Source organism: Aotus nancymaae, unplaced genomic scaffold, assembly GCF_030222135.1.
Source record: "Aotus nancymaae isolate 86718 unplaced genomic scaffold, 86718_ANA_hifiasm-v0.15.2.pri h1tg000030l, whole genome shotgun sequence".
Taxonomy (NCBI): Eukaryota; Metazoa; Chordata; class Mammalia; order Primates; family Aotidae; genus Aotus; species Aotus nancymaae.
The window spans coordinates 27962975-27990379 of NW_026988443.1; the positions used below are offsets into that span (position 1 = coordinate 27962975).

At 38.7% G+C, this 27405-nt stretch overlaps 1 protein-coding gene across 1 annotated transcript in view; it reads left to right on the plus strand.

The window, feature by feature from the left end:
- The window catches only part of HYDIN (HYDIN axonemal central pair apparatus protein), a 490708-nt gene that overhangs the window by 236054 nt on the left and 227249 nt on the right, over positions 1-27405 (plus strand). The window contains exons 17-18 of the mRNA XM_064383265.1: positions 1788-1952; positions 3374-3526. Of these exons, the coding sequence (XP_064239335.1) occupies positions 1788-1952; positions 3374-3526 (318 nt within the window). The remainder of the gene's footprint in view (positions 1-1787; positions 1953-3373; positions 3527-27405) is intronic.

The following is a 27405-nucleotide window of genomic DNA, read 5'->3' on the forward strand; positions in this document are numbered from 1 at the left end:
TATCATATGGGGGTTTATTTGACTACAAGATCAATAGGAGATAAAACAGCAATATGGAGGCCACAGAAACAAGGCAGGTTTAGGCTGCAGCAGAGAACTACTGCATTCAGGTCAAGGAAGGAGATAGCTGCCAGTCAGGACACAGCCAGAAGTTTGTCTTCAGATCATGTCATTGTATTTTTCTAATGGAAACTTGAAAAAAGTAAAGCATCACATTCAAAGTAACCAAAATGACAATCCATGACATCTGCAAATCCAAGTCATGCGTGTGTTTAATCTGAAACAGAATAGACTTAGCTAGGAGAACATAGCTACCTTCCACAGCTCACACCACTTGTAAGCCTGCACAACTATGTGCAGTGGCCCTGCCCTGCCACGCCATTTGTAAATGGGCTGTGATGTAAGAGAGAAGTAGAATGAGTCTATGGGTTTCTCTGAGACAGAACCAGCCAAGGGTGGGGATGACGGAAGACAAGGTCTAACACCCAGATGCTCCGCAGCAGCCAGCCCAACTCTGCACAGTGCATGGTCATTTCAAGAACTCAGAGTGGAGCTTGCATCTGGGTCAGGGGAAGTTGTTCAGCACAGCAGGGCTGGGCACAGGATGAGGCACTTGCCTCAGGCACAAAATTTAAGGGGAAGCCAAACACTCAGCCAAGATACTTAATATTTTCATGCCATATTGTAAGAAATCAAAAATAATTTCAAAAAATCCATAATGAACAAGATATCAAAACTTAGGTAAAGATAGATCAGCCTGACCTCAAGTTATGATAAGGCTCGGTGGAGCCCTGTGGCATGGGGAGGAGGAGGTAGACTGGGCCATGTTAGACCAGACCACATGCAGGAAGACTGTGGGGTGCTCCAGGCAGATGACACCTGCATGCTCTGTCTTCCTCCAGAGCAGCAGAGGCTCTGAGATATGGTTCCCAGAATTATACAATGGAATTTTAAAAATTTTATTTGTGTTCTTGTTGCATAAAAGCTGGTAATACGCTGCAGAACAGGGTTTTGAGAAATACAAATTGGTCAACATTGGACACTTGTCCATTCATTCATTCATTCATTCCTCATTTTAAAAACTGAGCATATAAGCCAAAGCTTATATAACCCAAAGGCCAGAAAGTGGGCATGTAGAGAGGAGAGGCCCAGCTGTATGCTAAGAAGCTGTCAGCGGGACATGCAGGTGGCATGGTGCTGTCCAGTGCATGCTGTGGACAAGGACTGCACAGGATGCTCCCTGGGGACAGAGGAAATGTTCCCACCCTAGAGCCCTGGAGGAACCAGGGGAGAATTCAGGATGAGTGTGCCAGATGGGTTGACGGGAACAGGCGTTCTAGGAGGAGTCACCATAAGTGCAAAGGATTGGAGGTGGGAAGCAGCATCATGGATTCCAGAAACACCAGCGGCCTCTATTGATGGAGCACAAAGGGTGAGGGAGTGGGGATGACACGTGGGGGTGCAGAGGACCAAGTTAAGGAACTTGGAAAGTGGAAAGTGGACCTTTTCCTAAGGCAAGTAGGAAGCTGTTGCCCTGAACTTATTTGTGTTGTGGAAAATTCTGCATGTTGCTGTGTTGAGCACTTTGAATTTTGGGCCTCATGCATGCCCCACTTAACCAGATTTCCTTTTGGCTGAGTTGGGGTACTCATTCCCCATTTACTTGCTTGAATAATAAGACATTTCTAAAGGACCTCTATGGACTCAGGAAAATGCTTCAAAACAAGTGAATATGCTATTTGTTCCACGCTGTGCTGTCCTTACCCCTCTGGTTTTCTCTCCGCCAGGTGTGTGAGGATGTGCCTGCTGTGCTGCTTTCCAGCCCCACCCCTAGCGGGGTCATTCCCCGCAGCAGCACCATCCACATACCGCTGGTCCTGGAGACCCAGGTCACCGGAAAACACAGGTCCACGGTTTACATCTCGATCTTTGGGAGCCAGGACCCCCCTTTGGTGAGAGTCCATTTCCAGAACTGCAGTTGAAATTGCTGTGCTTCTTCTCAAACATTTTGCACTTTCTCACTTAAGGCCCACACTGTATTCACATGTGCCCCAGTTGTAGGGTTTTACGTTTTTTCTCTGCAATCGTAAAATACCAGTGCTATGTGACTTTAAGGAATCTGTTTATGGCTACATCTAACAGAAGTGGTATTTTATAGCACTTGTCCTTAAACCCAACAGGGTACCAGGAGTGTCTCACACACACGTGTGTACACACACACACAGTCACACATGCCTGACCCCTGTCCAGTCTTTTTAAATCAGAATCTCCGATGGGAGGGAACCAGCACATCTGTATGGGACCCAGCACATTTGTATGTTTAACAAGGTCCTTAGTTGTTCCTGGTGCAAAGCTGGGTTTTGGGTATCACTAGTTTGTCACATGTGGGCTGGGAGATCAGTTTCCTTCACTGCTCATCTGAACTTTTTTTTGTATATTGACTTGACTCATACCCCATTTTAGCCTAGTCAAGCTGTTAAGAGAAATAGTCCCTCTCCAAGACAAAGAAGGATTAATGGAAAGCTCTCCACTGCTTAAGCTAAGTTGAAGGATGAACACTGAATTCTACAGGAGGTTGCCCAACAGGCTCTGTATTCTTAGATATGTGGTTTACTTGGGAACTAGTGATGTCAGCTTACGTTTCTTTGACGTAACTCTGATTGCTTAGAGTGCATAAAACACTACGATTTTACTTTTATCTCTTCCATATAAGATGCTGTAGATAAGCCACTTAACTTATAAAGCAGCATCACCAGGGTAGACTAACCCCAAAACATACCACCAGTTCAGGTCCCCCTCCCCAAGGCTCCCTGTGACCCACCCCACTCCCAGTCCCCTCCACAGATGCAGCCCATGAAAGGATAGCTTGCTGAGAAGGCAGAACTGTATGAAAGAAAAGGGCCATCTTCCTCAGGCAGACACAGTGCCTGGCTCAGGGTACAAGGAGAAGAGAGCAAAGCAAAGTACATTTCAATCCCCAACCTGTCAACTATGTGCAGTGGCCCTGCCCTGCCACACCACTTGTAAAGTGACAGAACTGGAACTCAAACCCAGCCACATCTGACTTTGAAGTACTGACCCTTAACCTGGTGCTAAGTGTTCTTGAGGCTGGAGTGCTGTGTGGGATGTAAGGGACCCAGATTCTGGTTTCCACTCAATGCATGGCTCTGGGCTGACTTGGGAAGCTGCTTATCTTTTCTGGGGAAGAAGTCCAGCCTGGAGGCTGTGTTCCTGAGACCACAGAACACCAGTGAGAAGGGATACCAGTTCTCATAAGCACCCTCTTACACCCTTGCTTTTTGCTGAAAGAATGGCTAAAAGTGGCTAGCCATTTCCAATTGTTCTTGTGTTCTTTCTCTCTGGCGGAACTCAGGTGTGTCACTTAAATAGCACTGGAGAAGGCCCAGTTATGTACATCCATCCCAGTCAAGTGGACTTTGGCAGTATCTACGTCCTACAAGACTCTTCCAGGATTCTCAACCTATGCAACCAGTCCTTCATTCCCGCATTTTTCCGGGCACACATGGTAAGTTATGGGACTGTCGTATGATGAAACACAACTTTGGCTTATAGGCAGTAGCCCTATTTTTGCAACATGTCTTTGAAAATGATCACCAGAAGCAGAGATTTGCATGGTTAAGTTGTATTAAACCACGTCATTCCCATCCCCAAATCTTCCTTATTATAATAAATTATTAATATAATAATTTATGTATCAATAATAATTTTATTGATTAAGGGATGCCTTAACTTAAGGGATGCCTATTATAATACTTTTGTTGATTAATAAACACAATGTGCATATCTTTTGGTAAACAGGCAAGTACATTTGATAGAATCCCAGTTCAGGAAGATGCTTCAAAAGTCAGCAAGCTCCCCTACTGAACTGTACCTAAGCCCAGCCCCAGCCCTCAAAAAAACCACTTTTTAGATGCCTCTGTAACTAGAAGTGCTTCCTTTAATTTGACTTCTTTTCGCTACAAATGTGTTGGTGTGTATATTCTATTTTTATTCTCTCTTACTTCTAGCAATATTTTAAGGTAGTTTGTAAGGATGTATAAAATACAAGGGAGTATTCACCAAAAACAGAAATTGAAGTAAACAGTAAAGGCAGATACAAAATAGATGTAAAATGGTTTTAGAAATGAATTTGTCTCATTTCTATGTACAGTTGACCCTTGAACAATGTGGGGGTTATGGACACCAAACACCATGTAGTTGAAAATTCACATATAACTTTTTTTAAACTTTTATTTTAGTTTCAAGGGCTGCATGTGCAGGTTTGTTATATAGGTAAATTGTATGTCAAAAGTTTTGTGTACAGAGTATTTTATCACCCAGGTAATAAGCATAGTATCCAATAGGTAGTTTTTCTATTTTCTCCTCCTCCCACTCTTCACCCTCAAGTAGGCCCCAGTGTCTCTTGTTCCCTTCTTTGTGTGATATTTGGTTTTCTGTTCCTGCATTAATTTGCTAGGCTAATAGCCTCCAGCTCCATCCAGTTGCTGCAAAGGACATGATTTCATTTCAGACACATAGACCAATGTAACAGAACAGAGAGCCCAGATATAATGCCACACAGCCTACAACTATCTTCTCTTTGACAAAATTGACAAAACAAACAATGGAAAAAGATTCTCTGTTCAATAAATGGTGCTTAGAAAACTGGCTAGTCATATGCAGAAGATTGAAACTAGACTCCTTCCTCACACCATATACAAAAATCAACTCAAGATAGATGAAAGACTTATGTGTAAAATGTAAAACTATAAAAATCTTGGAAGATAACCTAGGAAATACCATTCTGGACACAGGCCCTGGCAAAGATTTCATGACAAAGATTGTAAAAGCAATTACAACAAAAACAAAAATTGACAAATGGATCCTAATTAAACTAAAGAGCTTCTGCACAGCAAAAGAAACATAACTTTTGACCCCTCAAAAACTTATATGTTAACAGCCTACTGTTGACCAGAACCCTTTCCAGTAATAGTCAATTAACATATATTTTTGTATGTATCACATGCTGTATTCTTACAATAAAGTAAGCTAGAGAAAAGAAATGTTATTAAGAGAATCATAAGAAAGCAAAAACATACTTATTATTCATTAAGTGCAGGTTGATCATCATAAATGTCTTCAGACTCATCATCTTCACATTGAGTAGGCTGAGGAGGAGGAAGAGAAGGAGTTGGTCTTACTGTCCCATGGGTGGCAGAGGTGGAAGAAAATCCACATATAACTGGACCCATGCAGTTCAAACCCATGTTGTTCAAGGGTCAACTGTATTTCATAATGATGTTCAGACATGCTAGTCTTCTATAAGCTAATTTTTATGTTTTTGTACAAGAACAGACATGAAATGGTGGGGGTTTTGTGGAGTTTAGGAATTGCTAATCTAATAATTGAAAGTATTCCTGATTTTAGAACTAGTTTTCTAAATTTAAATATAAAGTTTTTAATTGTATAGCCCTCTGCCTATCCTCAAATTATTGCATCTGGATGAGAACTAACATTTAGTTTCAACATTTGTCAGGTATTTCTGAAGAATCAAATGTTACTGATTTTATAAAATTTAAGGAATGTGATTTTCTGCTGACTTGCGACAGCTCATCAGAGACATTGGTCCTGTTAGCAGCCATTTATCATCATTATTTATTTTTATTCTCATTTATCTTTACGTGTTATGAAGGCAACCACATGCACATACAGTCTCTGCTCTTTTCAACAGAGGTTCTCACACAACCCCAATCGTGCTCTAACACTTTGTGGATCTTGAGTAAAAAAATATTGTTTCATAATGTTTAAAGAAAAATCCTGTAGGAAAGACATTTTTACTAGTCTTTATCCAGTTAGTAAATTGATGTGTTTGGTAGAAAGCACTGGGTATTGCTTAGGAAGTGTTGCTTCTTTGTTCAGTGCCAAGTTGATGCTGGGAGAGGAAGAGTCAATTTCTATCCTGGTCCAGAACAATGAGGGGAGGGCACTGGAGGGCTTGAGTAGATCACAGAGGAAGGAGAAGGATGGCTGAGACCATGAGAAAGCCTACGTGCAAATACAGCTATCTTCCCTTCTTACCACCCCTCTTTTCACTTTCGAGTATCTCCAGGTTTTACAGTTTACAGCAACTTCTGGTGCATTGTTTTTAAAAAGGCACGCTAAGGCTCCATTTTTTTGTTTGTTTGTTGTTGTGGTTGTTGTTGTTTTACTCATGTAGTATATATATATGTCGAATGACCCAGCTGGTTTGTTAAAATGGGACTTTCTCTTTTCCACAAAGGTTTCATGATTCCATCTTCTGACTCTCTAATGTTGTCTTCAGTCAGCGAGCTCCAGTTCCAGGGAGCCCAAATGTGTCATAGAAATGCTTTATTGTTGGCCAGCCACAGTGGCTCATACCTGTAATCCTAGCACTCTGGGAGGCCAAGATGGGAGGATCACTTGAGGCCAGGAGTTTGAGACCAGCCTGGTCAACATAGTGAGACCTCATCTCTAATTTTTAAAAAAGAAAGAAAAAGAAATGCTCTACTGTAGAAGGTGTTTTTCCCCCAATCCTGTCTTAGAATAATGGTATTTATTGAGTTGTAGCATAAAAGTGGTTTCGGGTTGGGCACGGTGGCTCACGCCTGTAATCCCAGCACTTTGGGAGGCCCAGGCGGGCAGATCACAAGGTCAGGAGTTTGAGACCAGCCTGGCCAACCTGGTGAAACCCGTCTCTACTAAAAATACAAAAGTTAGCCAGGTGTGGTGGCACAGACCTCTAAACCCAGCTACTTGGGAGGCTGAGGCCAGAGAATCACTTGAACCTGGGAAGCAGAGGTTGCAGTGAGCCAAGATTGCACCACTGCACTCCAGCCTGGGTGACAGAGCAAGACTCCATCTCCAAAAAAAAAAAAAAAATGGAAAAGAAAAAAAGTGATTTCAACTTCAAGTAATTCTCATAGGAGAAAATTACTCTTATTTCAGCTAAGATTTTTGTTGGATATCCTAGTAAATATGTATTAACATTATAAAAATTGAATTATGCTAATTTAGAAATTACAGTGGAAAGAAACTTTATAAAATGTCAACTTGATGTACAGTACAAAACCTTCAAATGCATTCTTACAGGAATTACTAAGCATTAGGAGAGAGTTTCAATTAATAGTTTGTTCCTCAAGCCTATTACAAATTTCACGTGCTGGAAGTTCTTCTCTTTTCTTCTTGGATGCGGTGACAGGAGGGATCATTGTCTCTCCTCTTGTGGCCATGGGTGAATGTCAGCCCTTCCCAGATGTGGCACTCACTGTCAGCCATCTGTCACACTCAGCCTCTTGTGCAGCCACACAGCACAGCACCACTGTGATTGGATTCACCCTTAACAAGAAACAACTATTTGTTATCAGCCGGAGGGGTCAGGAGATGGGAAGCTGGATGCCCACCTCCACAGTGATGTTGGAAGATAAATGACACTTAGAGCAGTTTTGAATTTCTCAGAAACAAATACTATACCAAAAAAAAATGGCTTTTAAAAACACCTGGGACCTCTTCGTATAGTATGGAAAGAAGAAACAGTGAAGATTATATTTTTTATGTTCCATTAAAACTTAATGTATCTTGAGTGTAAAAAAAGTTAATTAGTAAAGGAAGGGTGTTCTGTGACCTGGAGCAGCAGGTTCTCCTTTGCTTTGGAATGCCTGTGCCTAGAATATCAGCCTCCACCAACAGTTCCCAGCAGGCTGACTTATTTGGAACAATCAAATAAGGCACCTCTGTCTTGGAAAAGTAAAAAAAAAGTCAGAATGTGGGAACAGAGAATGGAAAGGACCTATTGACAGGAGAATGTGGGTGCTGCTTGTATGCAGGGAGCTCTATCAGGAAGAGAGACTTTCCCTTCCCTGTGAGCAAAAGAAATAAAGGTGAGGATGCAGCAGTGCCCCACAGCCTTAGGAATGTCAGCATTGAGCTGGAGGAAAGATGCCTTGCTTGGCACTTGTTTGGAAGCATCTGGAATCATTTTCTTTTTGCCCTTGGCTCTAATTCAGCCTTGGTGACATTCAGCTCAAATCTTGGGTCCAGCTGTCAGTGACACCTTGGGACTCAGACAGCACTGAGACATCTTTGTAGTGGCCTTCTGCCTCTGTGCTCTGCAGGGAAAGGCCATTGTAATGAGATACTTAGAATTCCTGGATCCATGAAACAGGAATTCTGATGCCTCATCCAAGCATGGTTCTTCTAAAACATTTATTTTTCCTTGTCACTTGCCACAGCCATACACAGTGATATGGCAGCAAGGGAGAATTATTGGGCTTTCACAGCTCCTTCAGTCCCTCAGCCACTGGGTTATTTCCTCGTTTAAGTAGGGACTCCCTTTCTGTATGTATTTTTTGATGTGTCTGTCTCCTTTAAATGATGGTAGTCTCTGCACTGACTTTCCAGCACCTAGCAGCTGACTTAACCATGATGACAACAATATGGTGACATTAATTCTGACTAACATCTATTTCATTCTATTTGTCACTTTATATACAGTATTTCATTTACTACAATTCTGTGAGAAAATACTGTTATCATCCCCATTTTAACCAGGGGTGGAAACAGAGGTAGAAATAGGTTAATTGCCACAGCTTGTAAGTGACAGGCCTGGGTCTGACTTCCGATTCCTTCTCTTTTCCACTGCGCTACTGAACTGCCTAACTTTACCCCAGCAGTGATTATGAAAATGGACTTGAAAGTGGTGAAAGGATCACAGTTTCATGTTCATAAATGACCCTTTTAGGTAGACACACCTAGAGGAGCAAAATTTGTTAAAAGGGCAAGAGAAGAAATTAAGGAGTATTTCTGAAGTAGAGAAAAGGACTGGATACACATCATTTTATGCAGAAGTGTTGAAATGTACATATACAAATTATCTCCACAATGCTATTTTTCAACCAACCTAAATTCTTTCAGTTGTATTGCTGAAATAAAGACACGTAATCTACTTTTTTATCCTTTGTGGTATAACGTAGAGTATTTAGTTATATGTGTAAAAATTCTTGACTACTATAGCTAGTAGAAGTTTAAAATTCAGAGTTATGTCCCCTACTTTAACAAAGGAAATAGACAACCTTAGAAGGAAACTGGCCGGCAGGCATTTAACATCAAGGGATATTGTTGGTGCCGGACTCGATCCATTTTCCGAGAGAGTGAAAATTGTGGCTATTAACAGAGAGCTCATTTTAAACTTCTTGTAGCAACTCGTTCGTAGAAAACTGCAGCTATGCCTCATATGCTGCATCACCCCTGCATGTTGGAGCTCACACGGTAGATCTGCAACTATCTTCTCCTTGGGGAACTGACTGTATTAGAAGATTCCATGCTAGAGACATTTCTAATAGACAAACAATTAGACTCCAAGGCCTTTTGACTGATGACATCATTAAGATATTATACCCCATAATGTGTGAAGAGGAGATAGAATGGGCTGTTTCTCAGGCTTCAGTGAGTAAATTAGCTCTGCCCTCTAAATTGTTGCATCTATGGAAGGAAGTGATAAGGAAAAAGGAAGGAAATATACATGAATCAGAGACCAACTACAGTTGTTAAGCCTCTTTATATTCTTTTTGTTTCTGGTAGATTTTACAAAATAGTAGCTTTGTTCACTAAGATGAATTTACAATATACTATTTAGTTTTTAGCTGACAGCCAAACTCCTGTGTTAATGTGATTCATGCAATAGCATTTGCTGTGTTCACAACATATACCCACTCCCCTTAAGGTTTGCAGTGTCCACATTCAGCAGATCAGATAACCGAGGTTCCCTCGGTTAAGAGAACTGGCCAAGGTTGCATGATAAAATTTGGCCGTCACTCAGATTCTCCACATTTTAGTCAATTTCCTGTCTGTTTCACCACAGAAATATTTAATTCTGGAGGTCAGATACTATATATATGAAACATATTTTAATACAGAAAATCTCAAGAGACATACTTGACATGAAAATGTAACACATGTTAATCTTTCCCACATTTATTTACCTTGGATCCTTTACTTAAAAATTCAAATGTTAATGTTAATGTGTACGGAGTTCCGTATATTCTCCCTGTCAGTACAGTGTCCTTTCTCTCTGCCCAGAGGTAACCGTATCATGAATTTGATGTGTGTCCAAGCCATATTTTTATATATTATTACATAATATGTTATATGTATTCATAAATACTATATTGTGTCATTTTGTTGCTTCTAAAATATATATATAAATCATATCACTGCATGTGACATTCTGTGACTTATTTTTCAGGCTTAAAATGATATATCCAACATCTATCCATGTTAATGCCTATAAATCTAGTTATTTCATTTCAGTTGCATGCATATTCCATTTACCATTTATTATGTTTGTTTATTTGACTACTTGTTGACAATTGGGTTATTATAACAATGCTGCAGTGAACAGAATGCATGTCTCCTTGGGTACACAGGCAAGAGTTTTGGGTGTATACAAATAGGGAGTATATCTAGGAGTGGAATTGTTGGCTCTTAAAACAGGTACATTTTCAACCTCATTAGATGTTGCCAAATTACTCCATAAAGTGATTATATCAATGTGCCCTTCCAGGAGTGTTTGAGATATCTGTTTATTTAGTGGCTGAAACTTAGTATGGTCCAACTCAAGTTTTTGCCAGTCTGAACATGATATCTTACTATAGCTTTAATTTGTATATCCCTTATTGCTATTGAGGTTGAGAATTTTGACTTGGGTGTCCTCTTCTGTCAATTATCTATTATCAATTATTTATTTATAGATGTTCTTTATATATTGTGAATGCTAGCCCTTTCTTTGTAATGAAGTTTTGGATTTTTTAAAGATTTTTTTATTTTGATGTCAATTTTATTAATCATTTTCTTCATTATTTGTGTTTTCTTCCTTCCTTTCTCTCTCTCTTGTTTCTTTTTTTCCCTTACTTTTTTTTTCCAAGTTCATACTCTGTCACTCAGGCTGGAGTGCAGTGACACAATCACAGCTCACTGCAGCCTTCCACCTCCCAGGTTCAAACCATCTTCCTGCCTCAGCCACCAACTAGCTGGGACTACAGCCACACACCACCACGCCCTGCTAAGTTTTGTAATTTCTGTAGAGATGGGGTTTTATCATGTTGCCCAGGCTGGTCTCAAACTCTTGGGTTCAAGCAATCCACCCTCCCTAGCCCGTGCTGGGATTATAGGTGTGAACCACTGTGGCCAGCTATATCTGTTTTCTATGTATGGTTTAGGAAATCCATACCTATTCTTCTATTTGAATAGGTTTAGACTCTTATTTTTCATGTCTTTAATCTAGCTAAGTTTTTTTTTTAATCTAATGCAAGTAAAGTCTATTTTTTTGATGAAGAAAGCCATTCATCCTATCACCAGTTCTTGCACACTCTTTTCTTTTTTCATGAATTTATATTTTTTCTTCTATTATATTTCAGACTTAATATGTGCCTAAGTAGGTTTCTGAGCTTTCTGTTACATTCCATTGATCTATTTCAGTGTCACTACCCTTACTGTCTTAAAAGCTACAGCTTAACAATAACAATAATAACTCACACTTGTTATGTATCAGGCACTGTTCTAAGGTTTTTTTGTATGTATTATTTTACATAATCCTCAATAACTTGACTCGGTAGGTTTTATTATCTCTATTTTACCAGTGTGGAAAATTAGACACAGGGATGATGAATAAGTAGCTCAAATTTGCACACCTAGAAAATAAACACTGGAGCTTTACTAAGAATATCTACTAGGATTTCTTTTATGTCCCTTAATTAAGGCTTATAATTTTCTTCATAAAGCTCTTACACATCCTTTGCCATCTCTCCTAAGTTCCTTTTTGTGAATGGTAACTTTTGGGCATTGCATTTTCTAACTAGATAATAATTTATAGGAACACTATTTGAATTTTCTTTATCAGCTTTCAATCTTGCCAAACATCTTTTCATTAGTTCTAATTGTAGATTTTCGTCTGCAGGTTTCCTTTTCAATCCTTATTCTTTGCTGCTTTTTCCTGACTTGTTGCATTAGATAGGCTTTTCAATGCAATGCTGAATAGTGGAGGTTAGAGTAGATGTCTCTGTCTTATTCCCCACATTAATGAAAAAGCCTCAAATGTTTTATTTTAAGCATAACATCTCTTACAGGTTTTTGGTAAATGCCTATGTCACATTAAGAAAGTTCAAATCCTTTCTTATTTTGTTATCATTAAGACATGCTGAAATATAATGCATTTCCTGTATCTACTCAGATGATTATGTGATTTTTTTCCTTATCTGTTAATATAATGATTTAACAGATTCTCTGGTTGTAAATCACTTTTACATTCCTGGGATCAATCCGACCAATCATAACATACTATTATTAGAGTATGCTGTTGATATGATTGCTATCATGTTACTTATATTTTTGCATTTGTTGTTTCATATTTTTTTATGTTGCATTTCTCTGGTTTTGATATCAAGAATACTGCATTCTTATAATGTGAGTTATCTTTATCTCTTTTTTTAATCTTTGGAAAAGATCTTATATAAAGTAGGATCTATTCATTAATGATGAAACTATTTAGTCTCAGGATCCTGGTGTGGCTATGGATGGTAGGAGATGCATGGAAATGTATGGAAATCGTAACTAATGAATCATTTTCTATAATGACTGTTCACATTTAAATCTTTCTAGAATTTTTTTAACTTTATCAAAGTTTACAAATGTATTGGTATAAAATTATTCCAAATATTGTCTTATGATATAAAATGCTAAAAATCATGGAAGAAATTTAAATGCATATTACTAACTGAAAGAAGCCAACCTGAAAAGGCTGCATATGTATGATTCCAATTATATGACATTCTAGAAAAGGCAAAACTACAGAAACAGTAAAAAGATCAGTGGTTGCCAGGGATTAGTAGGAGGGAGGGATGAATAGGCAGAGCACAGAGGAATTTTTGAGCTATGAGTCCATTCTGTATCACTCACTAGTTACCAGAATAGTTGATTTTTAGTTTTTCTTCTTTTCTTTCTTGAATTTCTCTGCTTTTTTTGTGGTTATGTTTCTTTTTACTAAATTATATCTTTCTAATGCTGGAGATCCATAGTTTATGATGCTTAGTTTAGCTGAGCATATGATTCTATTTGGTGGATTCTTTTCTTTCAACTCTTTGAAGATTGACCTCTGGCATTAATTTTTGGTGATAAAAATGTTGCTGTTAGTCTGATTATTGTTCCTTTATAAGTAATTTGTCTTTTCTCACTAGTTGCTCTTAAGGCTGTGTTTTTATCCTTGATTTTCTTAAATTTTCTCTTTAATGTATCAGACGATTTGAGCCTTAAATTCTGGAATGTCTCAGCCGTTATCTCTTCTTAACAGAAATGTTTCTTCTCTGACATTCTTTCTATTACCTTCATTAAGAAAACACACACACACACACACACCCCCCAACCAGTGTGTGTGTGTGTATCTTATATATATATTATATATATTCTTTTATTATCCTACATGTCTATTTTTATTTTATCTCTCATATATATTTTTCACATCGTCATCTCTCTCTGTTGTCTCTTCAGTGGCCTATTTCAATTTATAAATGCTGTCTTTGATTTTGGCAAGTCTGAAGTTTATCCCCTCTATTTACATTTTCAGCTTAATTTTAACGACTATATTTTTCAATTCCAAGATTTATAATTGGTTATAGCCACTTATTCTTGAGTCTTATCTCACTGTTATATTTTCACAATCTTTGTTTTATGTATTTTTTTTATTCTGTAGCTCTTTAAGGATCTCAGGTGCATTTGCTAATCAATTTCAGTTTGCACTATTGATTGTTCCAGAATGAATCCATTACCTGATTGTTTGCAGCTGTTCTTCTGAGCATTTAGAATTTTAAATTATAAATCAATCTGCTATGGGGGATGTTTATCTCTCATTCGCAGTCCTCACACCTTATTTTCTAGCATTTTTACATTTGCCTTCAGCCTAGACAGTGACCACTAATCCAGAATCAAATTTGAGCTTCTCCTCCCTTGGGGATGTTGGAGAAATCAACAGATTCAGTCACTGCAGTGGCCAGTGGCTTGGCCTCAGGCTTGTCTACCTGGCAGTCTCTGCTTTAACACCACCACATCCACCACCACTGGCACAAATCTGCGCATAAGCTATAGCTTCAGGAACATCGCAACTTTGTTCGGCGTTTTTTCAAATGCAGGGAGGCTGACTTAGCAAGGGACATTAGCCCTCATTCCTTGCTTCCTGCAGGATCATTTTGGTTCCTGTTTTTCTGTCTCAAGCTGCCTCTACTGGTTTCAGAACTGAGAGCCCAGTAGGTCTGTAGGTTGAGGCTTCGCGTTTGTTTCTGTTCTACTTGTGATCCATATGATTTTTATCTCGGTTTGGAGTACAGCTATACCTAGTTCTTCATTTTTTCAAAGTTGTATCTCTTTTTCTATGTAAGGGGCATGTTTTAAAGCTTCAACTGTTGATTTATAGTCAGCTCTCTAACTACTTTTTATAGTGTTTTATGTATTATCACATGAGCACTTACAAAAGGATGGTAAAATGTGTTTTCAGTTGTTATAAGAGAGCAGAGTTCTTTTTTTAACTTTTACTTTAGATTCAGGGGTGCATGTGCAGGTTTGTTATACAGAAAAATTACATGTCACGGGGGTTTGGTGTACAGATTATTTTGTCACCCAGATAATAATACCCAATAGGTAGTGTTTTGATTTTCTCTCTCCTCGCACCCTGCACCTCAAGTAGGTTCCAGTATCTTTTGTTCCCTTCTTTGTGTCCATGTGTACTCAATGTTTAGCACCCACTTAGATGTGGTATTTGGTTTTCTGTTCCTACATTTTTTATCATTGCCTTAACTGTGAAAAATTTATAAAAGAAACTCACATGCAGATCAAAACCATGAGATATCATGCATATCAAAAGAATGTAGTTTCATCTCACCCAAGTTAGAATGTCTATTATTAAAAGGACAAAAAATAACAAATGCTGGCAAGAATGCAGAGAAAAGTGAGCTCTTATCCACTTTAGTAGGAATATAAATTAGTACAGCTACTATTAAAAACAATATGGAGACTGCTCAAAAAACTAAAAATAGAACTATCCTGTGATCCAGCAATCCCACTACTTGGTACGTCTCCACAGGGAAGGAGATCAGTGTTGAAAAGATGGCTGCACCCACATGCTTACTGCAGCACTACTCACAAAAGCCAAGATATAAAACCAACCTAAATGTCCCTCCACAGATGAATGGATAAAGAAAATGTGATATATCTATAGTATAATACTATTCAGGCATTTAAAAAATGAGATTCTGTTATTTGCAGCAGCATAGATGAGCCTGGAGGATACTACATTAACTGAAATAAGTCAGGCACAGAAAGGTAAATACCACATGTTCTCACTCATATGTGGGAGTTAAAACAAATTGATATCATAGAAGTAGAGAGTAAAATTGTGGTCACAGAGGTGAAGAAGGGTAGAAGGGACATGGGGAAAGGAGAGGTTGGTTAACAGATGCAAAATTACAACTAGATAAAAGGCATAAGTTCTAGTGTTCTGTAGCACTGTGGGGTGACTATGGTTAACAGTATTTTACTGTATATTTTCAAATAGCTAGAATGGAGGGTTTTGAATGTTCTCAAGACAAAGAATGATAAAATGTTTGAGGAGCTGGATATGCTAATTACCGTGACTTGATCATTATATATTGTATACATGTATCAAAGTATCACTCTGTACCCCATAAATATGCACAATTATTACATGTCAAATAAGAATGAAAAATACATCATTTAAAAAAGAAACTGACATGAATAAGGGAATAAGAATTGAAGAAAATTCTAGTTTATCTTGGTGGGCTTCTATTCTTTTGCCACATAAAATTCATGGTCATTCCAAAATCGATTGGGTTCTTCCTGAGCCATCTGAAGTGACTCATTTAGTGCCAAAGAGGATAACAGTGACAATAGTAATGATAGTATTAAGAGACTTCCAGAAGCAAAAGTTTGTGCTTAATAGAGAACTATGAGTCCCTCACCCCGACCCCTGACCCCACATGAGACCGCTTTCATTTTGGCAAAAGCTAAATGTGAAACCCAAAAGATAGAGCCCAGCAGTTTATATTGATTATAAACCACACTCAGAGAAGGAAAGCTATTGATTGAGTGTTACTTAACATGATGGGTCAGCACCTTCCTTGAATTTAGAATGAAAGCTCTACTGATTGAGTATGATTCATCTGAGAATAACATGAAGCCAAAATTAAAGGGGAGGGTTTGGTTTCCTTGTCACTAAGGGCTGTCCAGAAAATAAAAGAAAAATCCCTTGGTTTCCTGCTTGCCTTGCAAGCCTGTCCATCTTCATTTTGTCTGTCTTAGCTCTTAACTAGGTTTTAAAAATTGTTTTTTTCTAACTAAATTATACAGTTAGCACCTATCATCACAAAAGGAAATTAAAGTAAACCTTCCTGGTTCTGCATTTACTAACTCTGGGCAAGTTATTTAACCTTTCTGAGCCTTTGGTTCTTTCCCTTTAAATGGAACTAATCACGGCATCTAGGAGATTAAACGTGAATATATGTAAAAAGTACCTGTTGAAAAAAATAAGCGTTCAACAAATAGTAGCCTTGAGTATTAATGTTGACAGGCAAACAGAGCCAAGTGAAATGGCTTGTGAAAAGATACCACTTTTTGTGGCACTACGTTTGAAGGTCTTTTATTTTTCTCGGATAAGTAGGTTTAGAACGCACTGATCCATGTATTGCAGATCTCTGTGAAATGGGAGCTCTAAGGCTGCCTTTTCCACACTCTTGACTTGTTTCTCTTAATTTTTGACAGTGAAGCCATCTTATAAAATATAAAATATCTGTATTGATGAATGCATAAGTGTTCTTCCATAACAAAGAAATGGGTTTATTAGGAAATAATTTACTATTTAGAAATTTTAGGTTCATTAACTTTCTGATTTTCTGTCTTCTTGTAGCTTACTTGTTTATCAAGATGCTTTCTAGCACTGTGTAAATCATGCCTGTGTGTCAGGAGCTGTCCTGTTTCCATTTATTTAACCATCTTTTCTATTTTTTTAACCATCGTGCCCTGCATTTGATCTGACAGCTTTCACTGAGTCTTGAAAAGGTGATAACTCTCAAAAGATGATGTTCTTTGTTCAAGGATGCTTAAGCTAGTAACATAAAAGATTATTGGTACATATTACTTGAAAGCGATGTGAATTAGATATACTTGCCTCCCTAATAATCAAAGTCAGTTAGCCTCATAATTCTTACAGACTATTTTTTCAACAAATAGAGAAATCAAGCAGTAGAACAATTGCTTGACCAACAGGGACTCTCAGCACCTCAGGGATCAAGGCCTTTCTATTCAGTCTATCATTCCAAACATCTTTCCTCTAAGAACGAGGGGAAAAGCTGGACAAAATGAGAAAATCATGAGTTTGAGAAATTGGGGAGCAGCAAAGCTAGTGACAACACAAAAGGAAAAGAAAACCAGGAGATGTATGCCCAGCATTTGGGACTTCTTTTCCTATATGGCTCCAGAAGACGTTGAAAAGTTAAAAGTCGCTTTCTAAAAACTTACAGGTCCAAGGAGATAAAAATTGGAGTCAGGTCAGGCTAGAGAGATAAAAATTAGAGGAGGATGGGCTCTGGTAAAACTTGCAGAGTTTTGTTAGGGACTCTGAAAGGCTGCACACTAGGAACAAGAATAAACTAAACAGACTCTCAATTCAAATCATTTTCATCTCTGCCTGAAAGATGGAAATTCTAGTTTCCGCCACAACTTTCCCAGAAGCAAACATGTATCATCACTGGAAAAAGAAAACATTATTCTAGCCCTCAAAGTACTTCTACAGTTTGTATATACAATATCCAATAGTTAATCTTAAAATAACCAGGCATATAAGGAGACAAGACAACTTAGTAGAAAACTAAAATATGCTCCATATGTTCAGGGAAATAAAAAGTAAATTTTAGAAATTTTATAGAGCTCTGGAGACTATTAAAAAAAGAACAAATAAGAATTGTAGACCTGAAAAATACAATTGAAATTAAGGACTCAACAGATGGATTAAACTGGTTATTAGACCCCGTTGAATAGAGGCTTGCAGAAGTCAAAGACAGGTCTGAAGAAACTACCCAAAATGAAACAGGCAGAGATAAAAGGATGAGAAATACAGAATAGATGATAAAGCAAATAAACATGGGGGTATGGTTACTGCAGTACCAGAGAAGAGGAGAGATGGGGAAGAATAGATAAATAAAGGCTGGTACCAAGCTACACATTCAAAATGTGTTATGAAAACCAGGCAAGATAAAACCACATCTAGGCACATTATTATAAAGATGCTGAAGACCAAACAGTAAATCTTAAAGCATCAGGAAAAAAAAGGTTGTTTACCTTAAAAGGAATAATATTAAACTGACAGCTGATTTCACAGGCACTGCTGAGGGCAGGATATCATTATGAAAAATGAACTACAAAAACATCTTCACATTGAAAGGTACAGTTCCAGCCCCCTTCTCCCCCAATTCTCAGAATATGGCCAGAAAATTGGAAGGTTCTTCTGTGGGCAATTTGACCAGCCACAAGGCAGAAATAAACCGTTAGTTAGGCATGTGAAATATCTGGTGGCCTTTGGTGGGCTGGCACTCAAGCATGCAGAAGATTTAGTGCTTCGCTCTTCTTCTTCTTCTTCTTTTTTTGATATGAGGTCTCACTATGTTGCCCAGGCTGGTCTTGAACTCCTGGGCTCAAGCAATCCTCCTCCCACCTGTGCCTCGCAAAGTGCTGGGCTTGCAGGCATGAGCCACTGCACCTAGCCGTAGCACTTTAGTCTTAAACATAAGTACTTGACCAGGCTCCACCAGGAAAGCCTGTATGCAGAAGAAAGAAACCAAAAACATAAAATTGAGAACTTGGAGAAAACAAAGACAATGCAAGAAGAAAGTTTAAAATAAAACAAAATGATAATTAAAAGTCTCAGGAAAATGAAAGATGACTTTGTATCCATGAACAAGAGCAGTGATATTTTTTTAAAAGAACAAGAATAAAAGTGTGCTCATAGATATTAAAAATATAACCCCAGAAGTTTAAAATTTGATGGAATATCTGGAAAATAAAATTGAGGAACTATCAGAAAGTAGAAAAACAAGATAAAGATTAGGAGAAAGAAAAGAAAATGAGTCAGTTTGTTCAGGAGTTCTAAGGCCCAATACGTGCTGCCAAAAGAGCACGTTCTTAAATGGAGATGAGAAAAGTATCCAAGAAGTAACTGAAGGAAAGTTTCAGAGCAGAGAAAAGATATTTACAGAGAAGGTTTGTCAGGTATGCTGCACGATGCATGGAAACTGGCCGTGTGGAAGCACACCAGAACTAAGTTCCAGAATATGGGACACAAAGAGAAGGCTGTAGGAACTTCCAGATTAAAAAAAAAAATCATGGTCAAAACCCAAGACGTTAGGAACCAGAGCAGCAACAGACTTCTTGACAGAAACACTGGGGGGAAAAATGATTTTCTGAAGGAAAATAAATCCTAATCTTAAATCCATCATCTAGCCAAAAGACTAACAAAATGTGGGGATGAAATACATTTCAGATATCCAAAATCTCAAAAAGTTTGCATTCCATGTACCTTTTTTTCAGGAGGCCACTGAAGAGTGCTACACCACAGTTAGGAAGTCATGGATTCAGCAAACAAGGGCTCGAACATGGGAGAGAATGCCGAGGGGTGCAGGGGACATTGCTGCCTGCCGGTGCTAGGACACCAGCCACATCCCAGAGGGCAACCTGCCCAGATGAGAGCTGGAGAACAGGCAGCTCCGGGAGACATTTGTCTCCAAGAAGATGGGACTTGTAAAAGATGTTTCTGAAAGTATTGAGAGGCAATTTGCCTCTTTGGTTGAGAGTCTGGGGATGAGTTTGTGATGGATGTGATGTCCGTGATAGATACATGAAAACCAAGTGAAAACAATTCCTGGGAACATGGAAGTTGTATAAGAAAGGAAATGTCATCATAGACTATTTTTTATAGCTCAGCTGAGTTTAGTATTTGCATACTCATGATGGTGCAAATACAAATATCTATCTCACCAAAAAGTAAATGTTAATTATGTTGGGAGGATGAAGAGAAGAGAGTGAAAGAGAGAGAGAAAGAGGCATGGAGAGAGGGCAAGAAAAAAAGCTATTATTATTTACCATGGGGAGAAATAAATGAATAATGTGCAAACTGAAAACTTAAGAAGTAGCAGTAGAGTCCTTAGCAATATAGAGACAAATCCAAAAAGCCAAAGCTGAAAGAACGGACATTGGTGTACTGTGTTAACGGGCAAGGATTAGCACAATGGGGAAGATGGAAGGGTGGATTCCAAGGACCGCTGCTTTTCACAGTATGCCTTTTTCAGAACTATGGCTTTTTAAACTGTGTGTATGTATACCTTTGATACAAATTTTTTAAATTTAAATCACTGTGCAGAACAGTCTGTAGAGTATTGCACCATTATGCATGTAAGAGAAAACATGCATGCAAATATTAATCATAAAGTATGTCTGGAAGGTTCCTCAGAAAACTATAACAACAACTACCTCTGGGGCTGGTAACTAGTGACCATGCACAGGCAGAAGAGAGACTCTTCATCCTTTGAATCCATTTGAATGTTACACTGTCTATGAGTATTATTTATTTGTTTAAAAGCTTCTAAGAAACAAACTGGGAATGAGACTGCAGCAGGAGAGCAAACAAAATTAAAATTAAATGAGCTCTAAAAAGAGTGACCATCTCCTTCTAAGATGAGTTATTTATTCAATAAATATAAATGTGTGTCTCCCTGTTACACAAGTAACAGTATCTTTATAGAACAAACAGAAGTTAGAGATGACAACGAAAAATCACTCATAGTCCCATCATGCAGATAACCACTATTAAATTTTTGGTGTGTGTCTTCTGAATTTTTTACGGTGTGCGTGGTCTGGCTGCATTCCTACTCCCTCCCATGGGGTAATACTATTTTGTTACCAGCTATTTTCACTCAACAATATATTGTAGTCACTTAATATGAATTAAGTGAAGTCTTTATAGGCACGGGCTGGGACATGGGGTGGGGCCATGGGTGGTTTAGGGAAAGGCAACATTCAAGTGGGAAAACAGGGATATAAGTTCTCACTTTGGGCCACAGGTTCAGGCTTTTCAGCTTAAGGGTGGGGTTTTGCCAGGGACCCAAACTTTTCTGCCTAGAATTCCTCTGTCCCCCTGTCCCTATCACTGTCAGCAATGTAGACTGGGGAGGGTACCAGCAGGAAGGAGAACTGGATGGGAAGTTAGGAAAATAACATCAGGAACGATCACCACTGACTGAATATGTAGTTTATGATAGACGAGATGCTACATGCTTAGCCCCCTTTTATTTCATCTTCAAGTTAACATTTAACAGAAAAGGAAACCAAAGCCTAGATTTTAAAATTAGTGCAAGGTCACTTGGCTATGAATGGCAGAGTCCATAGTTGACCACCAGGGCATGAGACTCAAGCCCACACTTCTGATTATGGCCTTAAATTGCCTCCCTTGTAAAGCTCTACACCATTTCTTCTGCATCTCTTCTCTTAATTTTCAGTTAACTCTCTTAAGCAGCAAAGTAATTCACTTCAGGAAAAAGAACTTTAGAGACACCAAGACAAAAAAGGAGAAAGGGCCCATAATCCCAGCACTTTGAGAGGCTGCGGCAGGCAGTTCACTTGAGGTCAGAATCAGAGGCCAGCCTGACCAACATGGTGAAACCCCATCCCTACCAAAAAATATAAAAATAAGCTGGGCATAGTGGCGCATGCCTGTAATCCCAGCTACTCTGGAGGCTGAGGCAGGAGAATCACTTGGACCCGGGAGGCAGAGGTTGCAGTGAGCCGAGATCATGCCACTGCACTCTAGTCTGGGTGACAGAGTGAGACTTCATCTCAAAAAAAAATTTTTTTTTTAAAGAAAGGCCTTGGCGACCCTTCATTGTTTTTGTTCCACAAAGAATTGGTCATCTGCTGAGATAACAGCGTAACGCCAAAGAAATCCCTTACTCTGCACGTTGCTTCCTATTGTTATTTGCTCTCTTTATTTCATGGAAAGAAATTCTTGCAGATTTCAATTGGCAAATGAGTTATTTGGGAGAAAACTGCACAGTGCTATTTTCTTCAAGCTTCCTAGTTATTAGCACTACAAAAAGCAGGTCTGTGTGAGCACAGCCATACTCTCCGTGATGGTGGAGGTGACATGTGCAAACAATGGTGTTCACTGCTGCCTTTCGTGGGAAATATTAAATACACAATAAGGAAACATATAAAAAGCTCTGGCTGCTTTACCTTGGGAGCTGAGCACTGCTTAAGTGTGCTACTGCCCTATTGTCAAATAAAAAGCAAATGTTATCCTTAAATACGTGAAACCTCAGAGGAGAGGGCTTAACACTCATCGCCAGTGGGCATGGAATTCTGAATTGCAAGAGATCACAGATTTTCCGTCTTTTGCACAGTCATATTCCCTGCAGGCAAGCACATATCTCCTGTACATGTTGCTTATGAGCTGTTCAAATGACTCTGGCTTTCTAGCCCCAGTTTGTAGAAAAAGCAAAGGCAGCTATGGCTGACATTTTCACGAAAAGCTTAGGAAGGCTCATTTTTATCATCTTTGGAACAAATATATGGAACCCTGTATTAGGTTTCTATTGCTGGGTAACAAATTACCACAAACATAGTGGCTTAAGACAATACTAAGTTATGATCTCAGTTGCCATAGGTAAGAGGTCCAGCCATGATCAGGCTGGATTCTCCCCTTAGGATCTCAAGAGACTGAGATCAGGGTTAGCTGAGCTGCATTCCTTTCAGGAGGCTTGGTGAGGAAAAGATCCACTACTGGGTCCCCCAGGTTATTGGCGGAATATTTTTCCTTGTAGTTGAATGACTGAGGCCCTCAGTTTTTTTGGTGGCTCTCCATCAGGGACTGCTCTCAGCCACTTTGTAGCCACCGTTCCTTGCCATGTGGCTCCCCCATAGGCCCTCTTTGCTTGGAATCTTTTCACCAGAAAGAGTATAGTCTGATTAAGTCATGACCGCTAAGGATAATCTCCCTATCTTAAAGTCAACTGATTTGGGAACTTAACTACATGAGCTAAATCTCTTCACAGCAACACCTGGATTTGTGTTTGGCCAAGTAACAGGGGGGAAGATAATCATACTCCAAGAGGTGGAGATCCTGGGGACCAACTTAGAATTCTGCCTATTAGAACCCTCCAGCCTCTTCTTTTCTGGCAAGAGTCTTGTATGTTGCATGCTTTGTTAACATCCATCTTTGTTTTCTGTTTTGTAATCTTTTTTTTTTTTAAGCAAATACTGTTGAGCTCATAATTGCTTGTCACATGGGGCGCTCAGATTTGGGGAAATGATAACGATAGCTTTCGTGCTTGAGGACTTGCTTTGTGCCCAGCACTGTGCGGAGATTTTACCTGCACTCTCTCACTCATCCATCCCCACAGTTCTATACAGAAGGTACTGTAAGTATCCTGAGCTGAAGATGAGAAGCCTGAGACCAGGCATATGTAGAGAGGAGACATCCCAAAATTCCACATCTGGAAAGCAGCAGAGTGGGGACTCAAACCTACATCCCTTTCCTTCAGCACCCTCCCTCCCAGCTTATTTCCATTAGCTGCTATTTTGCCCTATTGTGGTTCTGAAAAACTTACGAAATGCTCTCCATAGCTATGATGATTATCATTTGTTCTTTCCTTTTTTAGTCAAATTTTGCATCTAATAACAGAAGATGTCATACTGACCAAGCACTCCCTAAAAGCAAAGTCAGCCACCAAAGAGACACAAATATGATAGTTTAGAGGCTGACTCGTGTAAGGTAACAATAGTCCGGTGCCTTAGCGTCTGGCATTTTAATGTGCTTTGGTCTTGAATTCTATGATATATTTTGCTGTCTGGTTTCATGCCAAGCATTGATTAATAAGCTTCATCAGAAAACTCACCAATTCAGCTCTGAAGAACAACTTCAGGTCTTTCTAGAAGAGCCAACCTGTGTCAGCAGGAAACAGAAGAGAAACGGTACACATCCATTGAAAACTAATGTCCCTGACTTGAAATAGCGCTTATGCTGATGACACTCTCACTTCATCGTGAACAGAGGATTGGCCTGTGCTACCAGCTAGAAGAGGAAAACAAATGATTGGAATAAGAAAGATGACATTGACAGTACTCTGTCACCAAGGCATTTTGCTTTTTGATAAAAGGACAAAAATGGCATTGATTTATGTTTTCATTGTAAGCTGAGTCTCATAAATAAGCAAAACTTTGTAGGATGCTAACAGGCCACCAATTTGGGAAGAAGCGTCAACAAAGTAAGATCCTCTTGCCTAGACCTTTCTTATTTTTCTCTCCAGCTGCCCCTCCATTTGTCCTAAAGCAAATGGATGTGAACTCTAGGCCTGCAGTTCCCATAGGGGCTGAAAGCCAATTCCCATAGGATCTGTGTTCTGATGGAGTGAGCTCTTCACCTTTCAAAATCTGAGATCTGGGAGAGTTGGGGGAAGATCTGAGGATGTAGTAGTAAAGTGAACCAACAAGGAAGCTTTGGCAGAGAGCAGCTAGCAGCTCATCACACCCATCTCTCTTTACTCTGGACCCAGGGATAGACTGTATTTCCCAACCTCCATTGGGGTTAGACTGCATTGACTCAGCTCTGGTCAGTGTAAGTGAGCAGAATTGATGTGCATCACTTCCAGGCATGATGCATAAAGTCCTAGCACACAACCCTCATTTCTCTTTGTTCTCTTACTAGCCAGCTGGATGTCAATATCTATCTCTTAGAATCCAATGGTTAAATATGTCAGAATCGAATCTGTTGAGTAGAGATCCTTGAATGACTAAATGGAATAGAAGCCCATCCTCACTCACACCTGTCACCAATTGGAATTCATGTGGGCCGGAAATAAGCTTCTGTTATAGAAAGCCATTGAGCGTTAGGGGTCTTTCTGTTACAACAGCTACCATAAACTTATCTAAAATCATAGCCTAGAATTTCAAAACAGCAAGTAGGAAAAACAGTTCTAAGAAAGGAGAAGGTCTGGTTACTCAAGCATGAGAAATCCGTTTCCATGTATTGCTTTGATTGTGTATGGCCAACTGAAAATGATAAAAGTCAAAGATTCCTGTCTACTGTAATATAAATTCAAGATGAAATGAAGCTACCTTGATCCATTTTTAAATGTCTGTAGAAAACAATGTACACTTGTAGCTTTTAGAACACATTTTATGTCATTTCCTATGATTAATGTGTTAGAGGATTTTAGTGTTTTCACTTTGAGACTATTAAAATGTTTCTTTTGTTAAATTAGGAAACTGCATCAGAAATTATTTCTTTGAACCTAAATATGGATAGAACATTGTAACATTCAATCCTTATAGTTTCTTTTGCCAATAATAATTGAGCTACAGTCCCGAAAGTTAAATTTATGATTATTATCTTTTACTAATATTTTAATACAAAATTATAAACAAATACAGATTAATGCTCTGGAAAGACAGATACTTTGTTTACTGTTTTCTGAATATTTTAGTACTCTGCTAGAACCAAGTTAGTATGAGTAGGAAAGTTATAGAGAAAATTTTGAAAAAATAAAAATACAAGATTCAGTATTTTGTTCATTCGCATCCTTTGAATACAGACAATTATCATACAAACATCTCCATCCAGGTCCTACTTTATCTAGTGTGGTACTTAATGTTTAGTTGTTTTTTTTTTTCCTATTTCTGTCTCTTTGGGATTTTCCATATTTGAAGATCATGAGTAATAATAGGACTTTTGACTTAGAGTTATATCTGTAGTTTCCCTTAATACCAACATTAAAATTTCCTCATTATCATTCATCAACATTCTCATTTATATACAATTTAAAACCTTGGGAAATGTCATTCTTTCCTTTATTTAATTCATTTAAATTTTAAAATGTAATTTACTTATTTCCCATGCAGATTTTCAAACCAGGAAGAAATGTAACTAGCTTTCTGCTCTGTCTTACATTTGTCCTCAATTATAAGTTGGGAAATTGACATTTTGCTTTAAATATTAGATTATCCTTATTTAAGTACCTGTGAACCTATTCCTAAGAATGACCATTGGGCCCACTGACCAAATCTATTTTTTTAAATCTGCACTGGCGCCAGACCAGCATTTTGGTGACATTCCAAGGCACTGTCACCCTGTGAGACTCTGCCTGGCTGAAATCGCTAACTCTTGCCTGCAGTCTGCAGTGTACATTTATGTCACTTACAGAGATCATCAGTGCAACTCTGACCTAAGTTCATCAGGAGGTTTCCAGTCCATTTTACTTGAGCCCCCATAGAGCTACATGTGTTTTTACATTTCTCCTTTTTTTCCTTTTTCTAGGAGAAGTATATCATAGAATTAAATCAAAGAAGGATGATCTTAGACTGGAATGTCCTCTAGAGTCCCGCTCAAATAGGAAAATTTGCATTTGTTTTCAAATTCATTGTTTTCTTCTGTATGTGTGACTTTGGAAGGCTTCTTCTGCGCTACCAAATTCAGGAACCTTCACAAAGCTTCCTGGGAGATTCACAAGGAACGTTCATGAAGGAATAATCAGACAGACTCTTTTCTGATGAACTGGAGAATGTGGCTTTTCCTCTCAGTTTTCCTGGAAGCATCTAAATAGTCTCCACATCTCTTCTTTTGCAGCTTTTTCTCAGTGCATATTGGTAATCACTAAATATTTTCTTTGAAGATTAATCCACATACGTACTTCTTATTAATGCCTTTCCCAAAATAAAGCAGGACTTTCAGAATTGATCTAAATGACAAAGCAGTCAAAATCAGGAAAGGATTTATTTTCTTATTTTATTTTAAGTTCCAGGGAACATGTGCAGGATGTGCAGGTTTGTTACATAGGTAAATGTGTGCCATGGTGGTTTGCTGCACCTATCAACCTATCACCTAGGTATTAAGCCCAGCATGCATTAGCTATTTTTCCTGATGTTCTCCCTCCCCCTGCCCCTGCCCTGACAGGCCCCGGTATGTGTTGTTCCCCTCCTTGTGTCCATGTGTTCTCATTATTCAGCTCCCACTTATAAGTAAGAACATGTAGTGTTTGGTTTTATGTTCCTGTGTTAGTTTGCTGAGGATAATGGCTTCCATCTCCATCCATGTCCCTGCAAAGGGCATGACCACATTCAAAAGGATGTTTTTTATTAGATGCTTTTTATTAACTTTGAGGCAATTGTTTACATAGGCAATTAAACAAATTAGAATTTTATTAATATTAGTAATATAGTGCAATATAATCAGGAATCACACCACCTGATAATTAAGCCCAATTTCACATTTGGAGAGAAAAGAAAATTTGT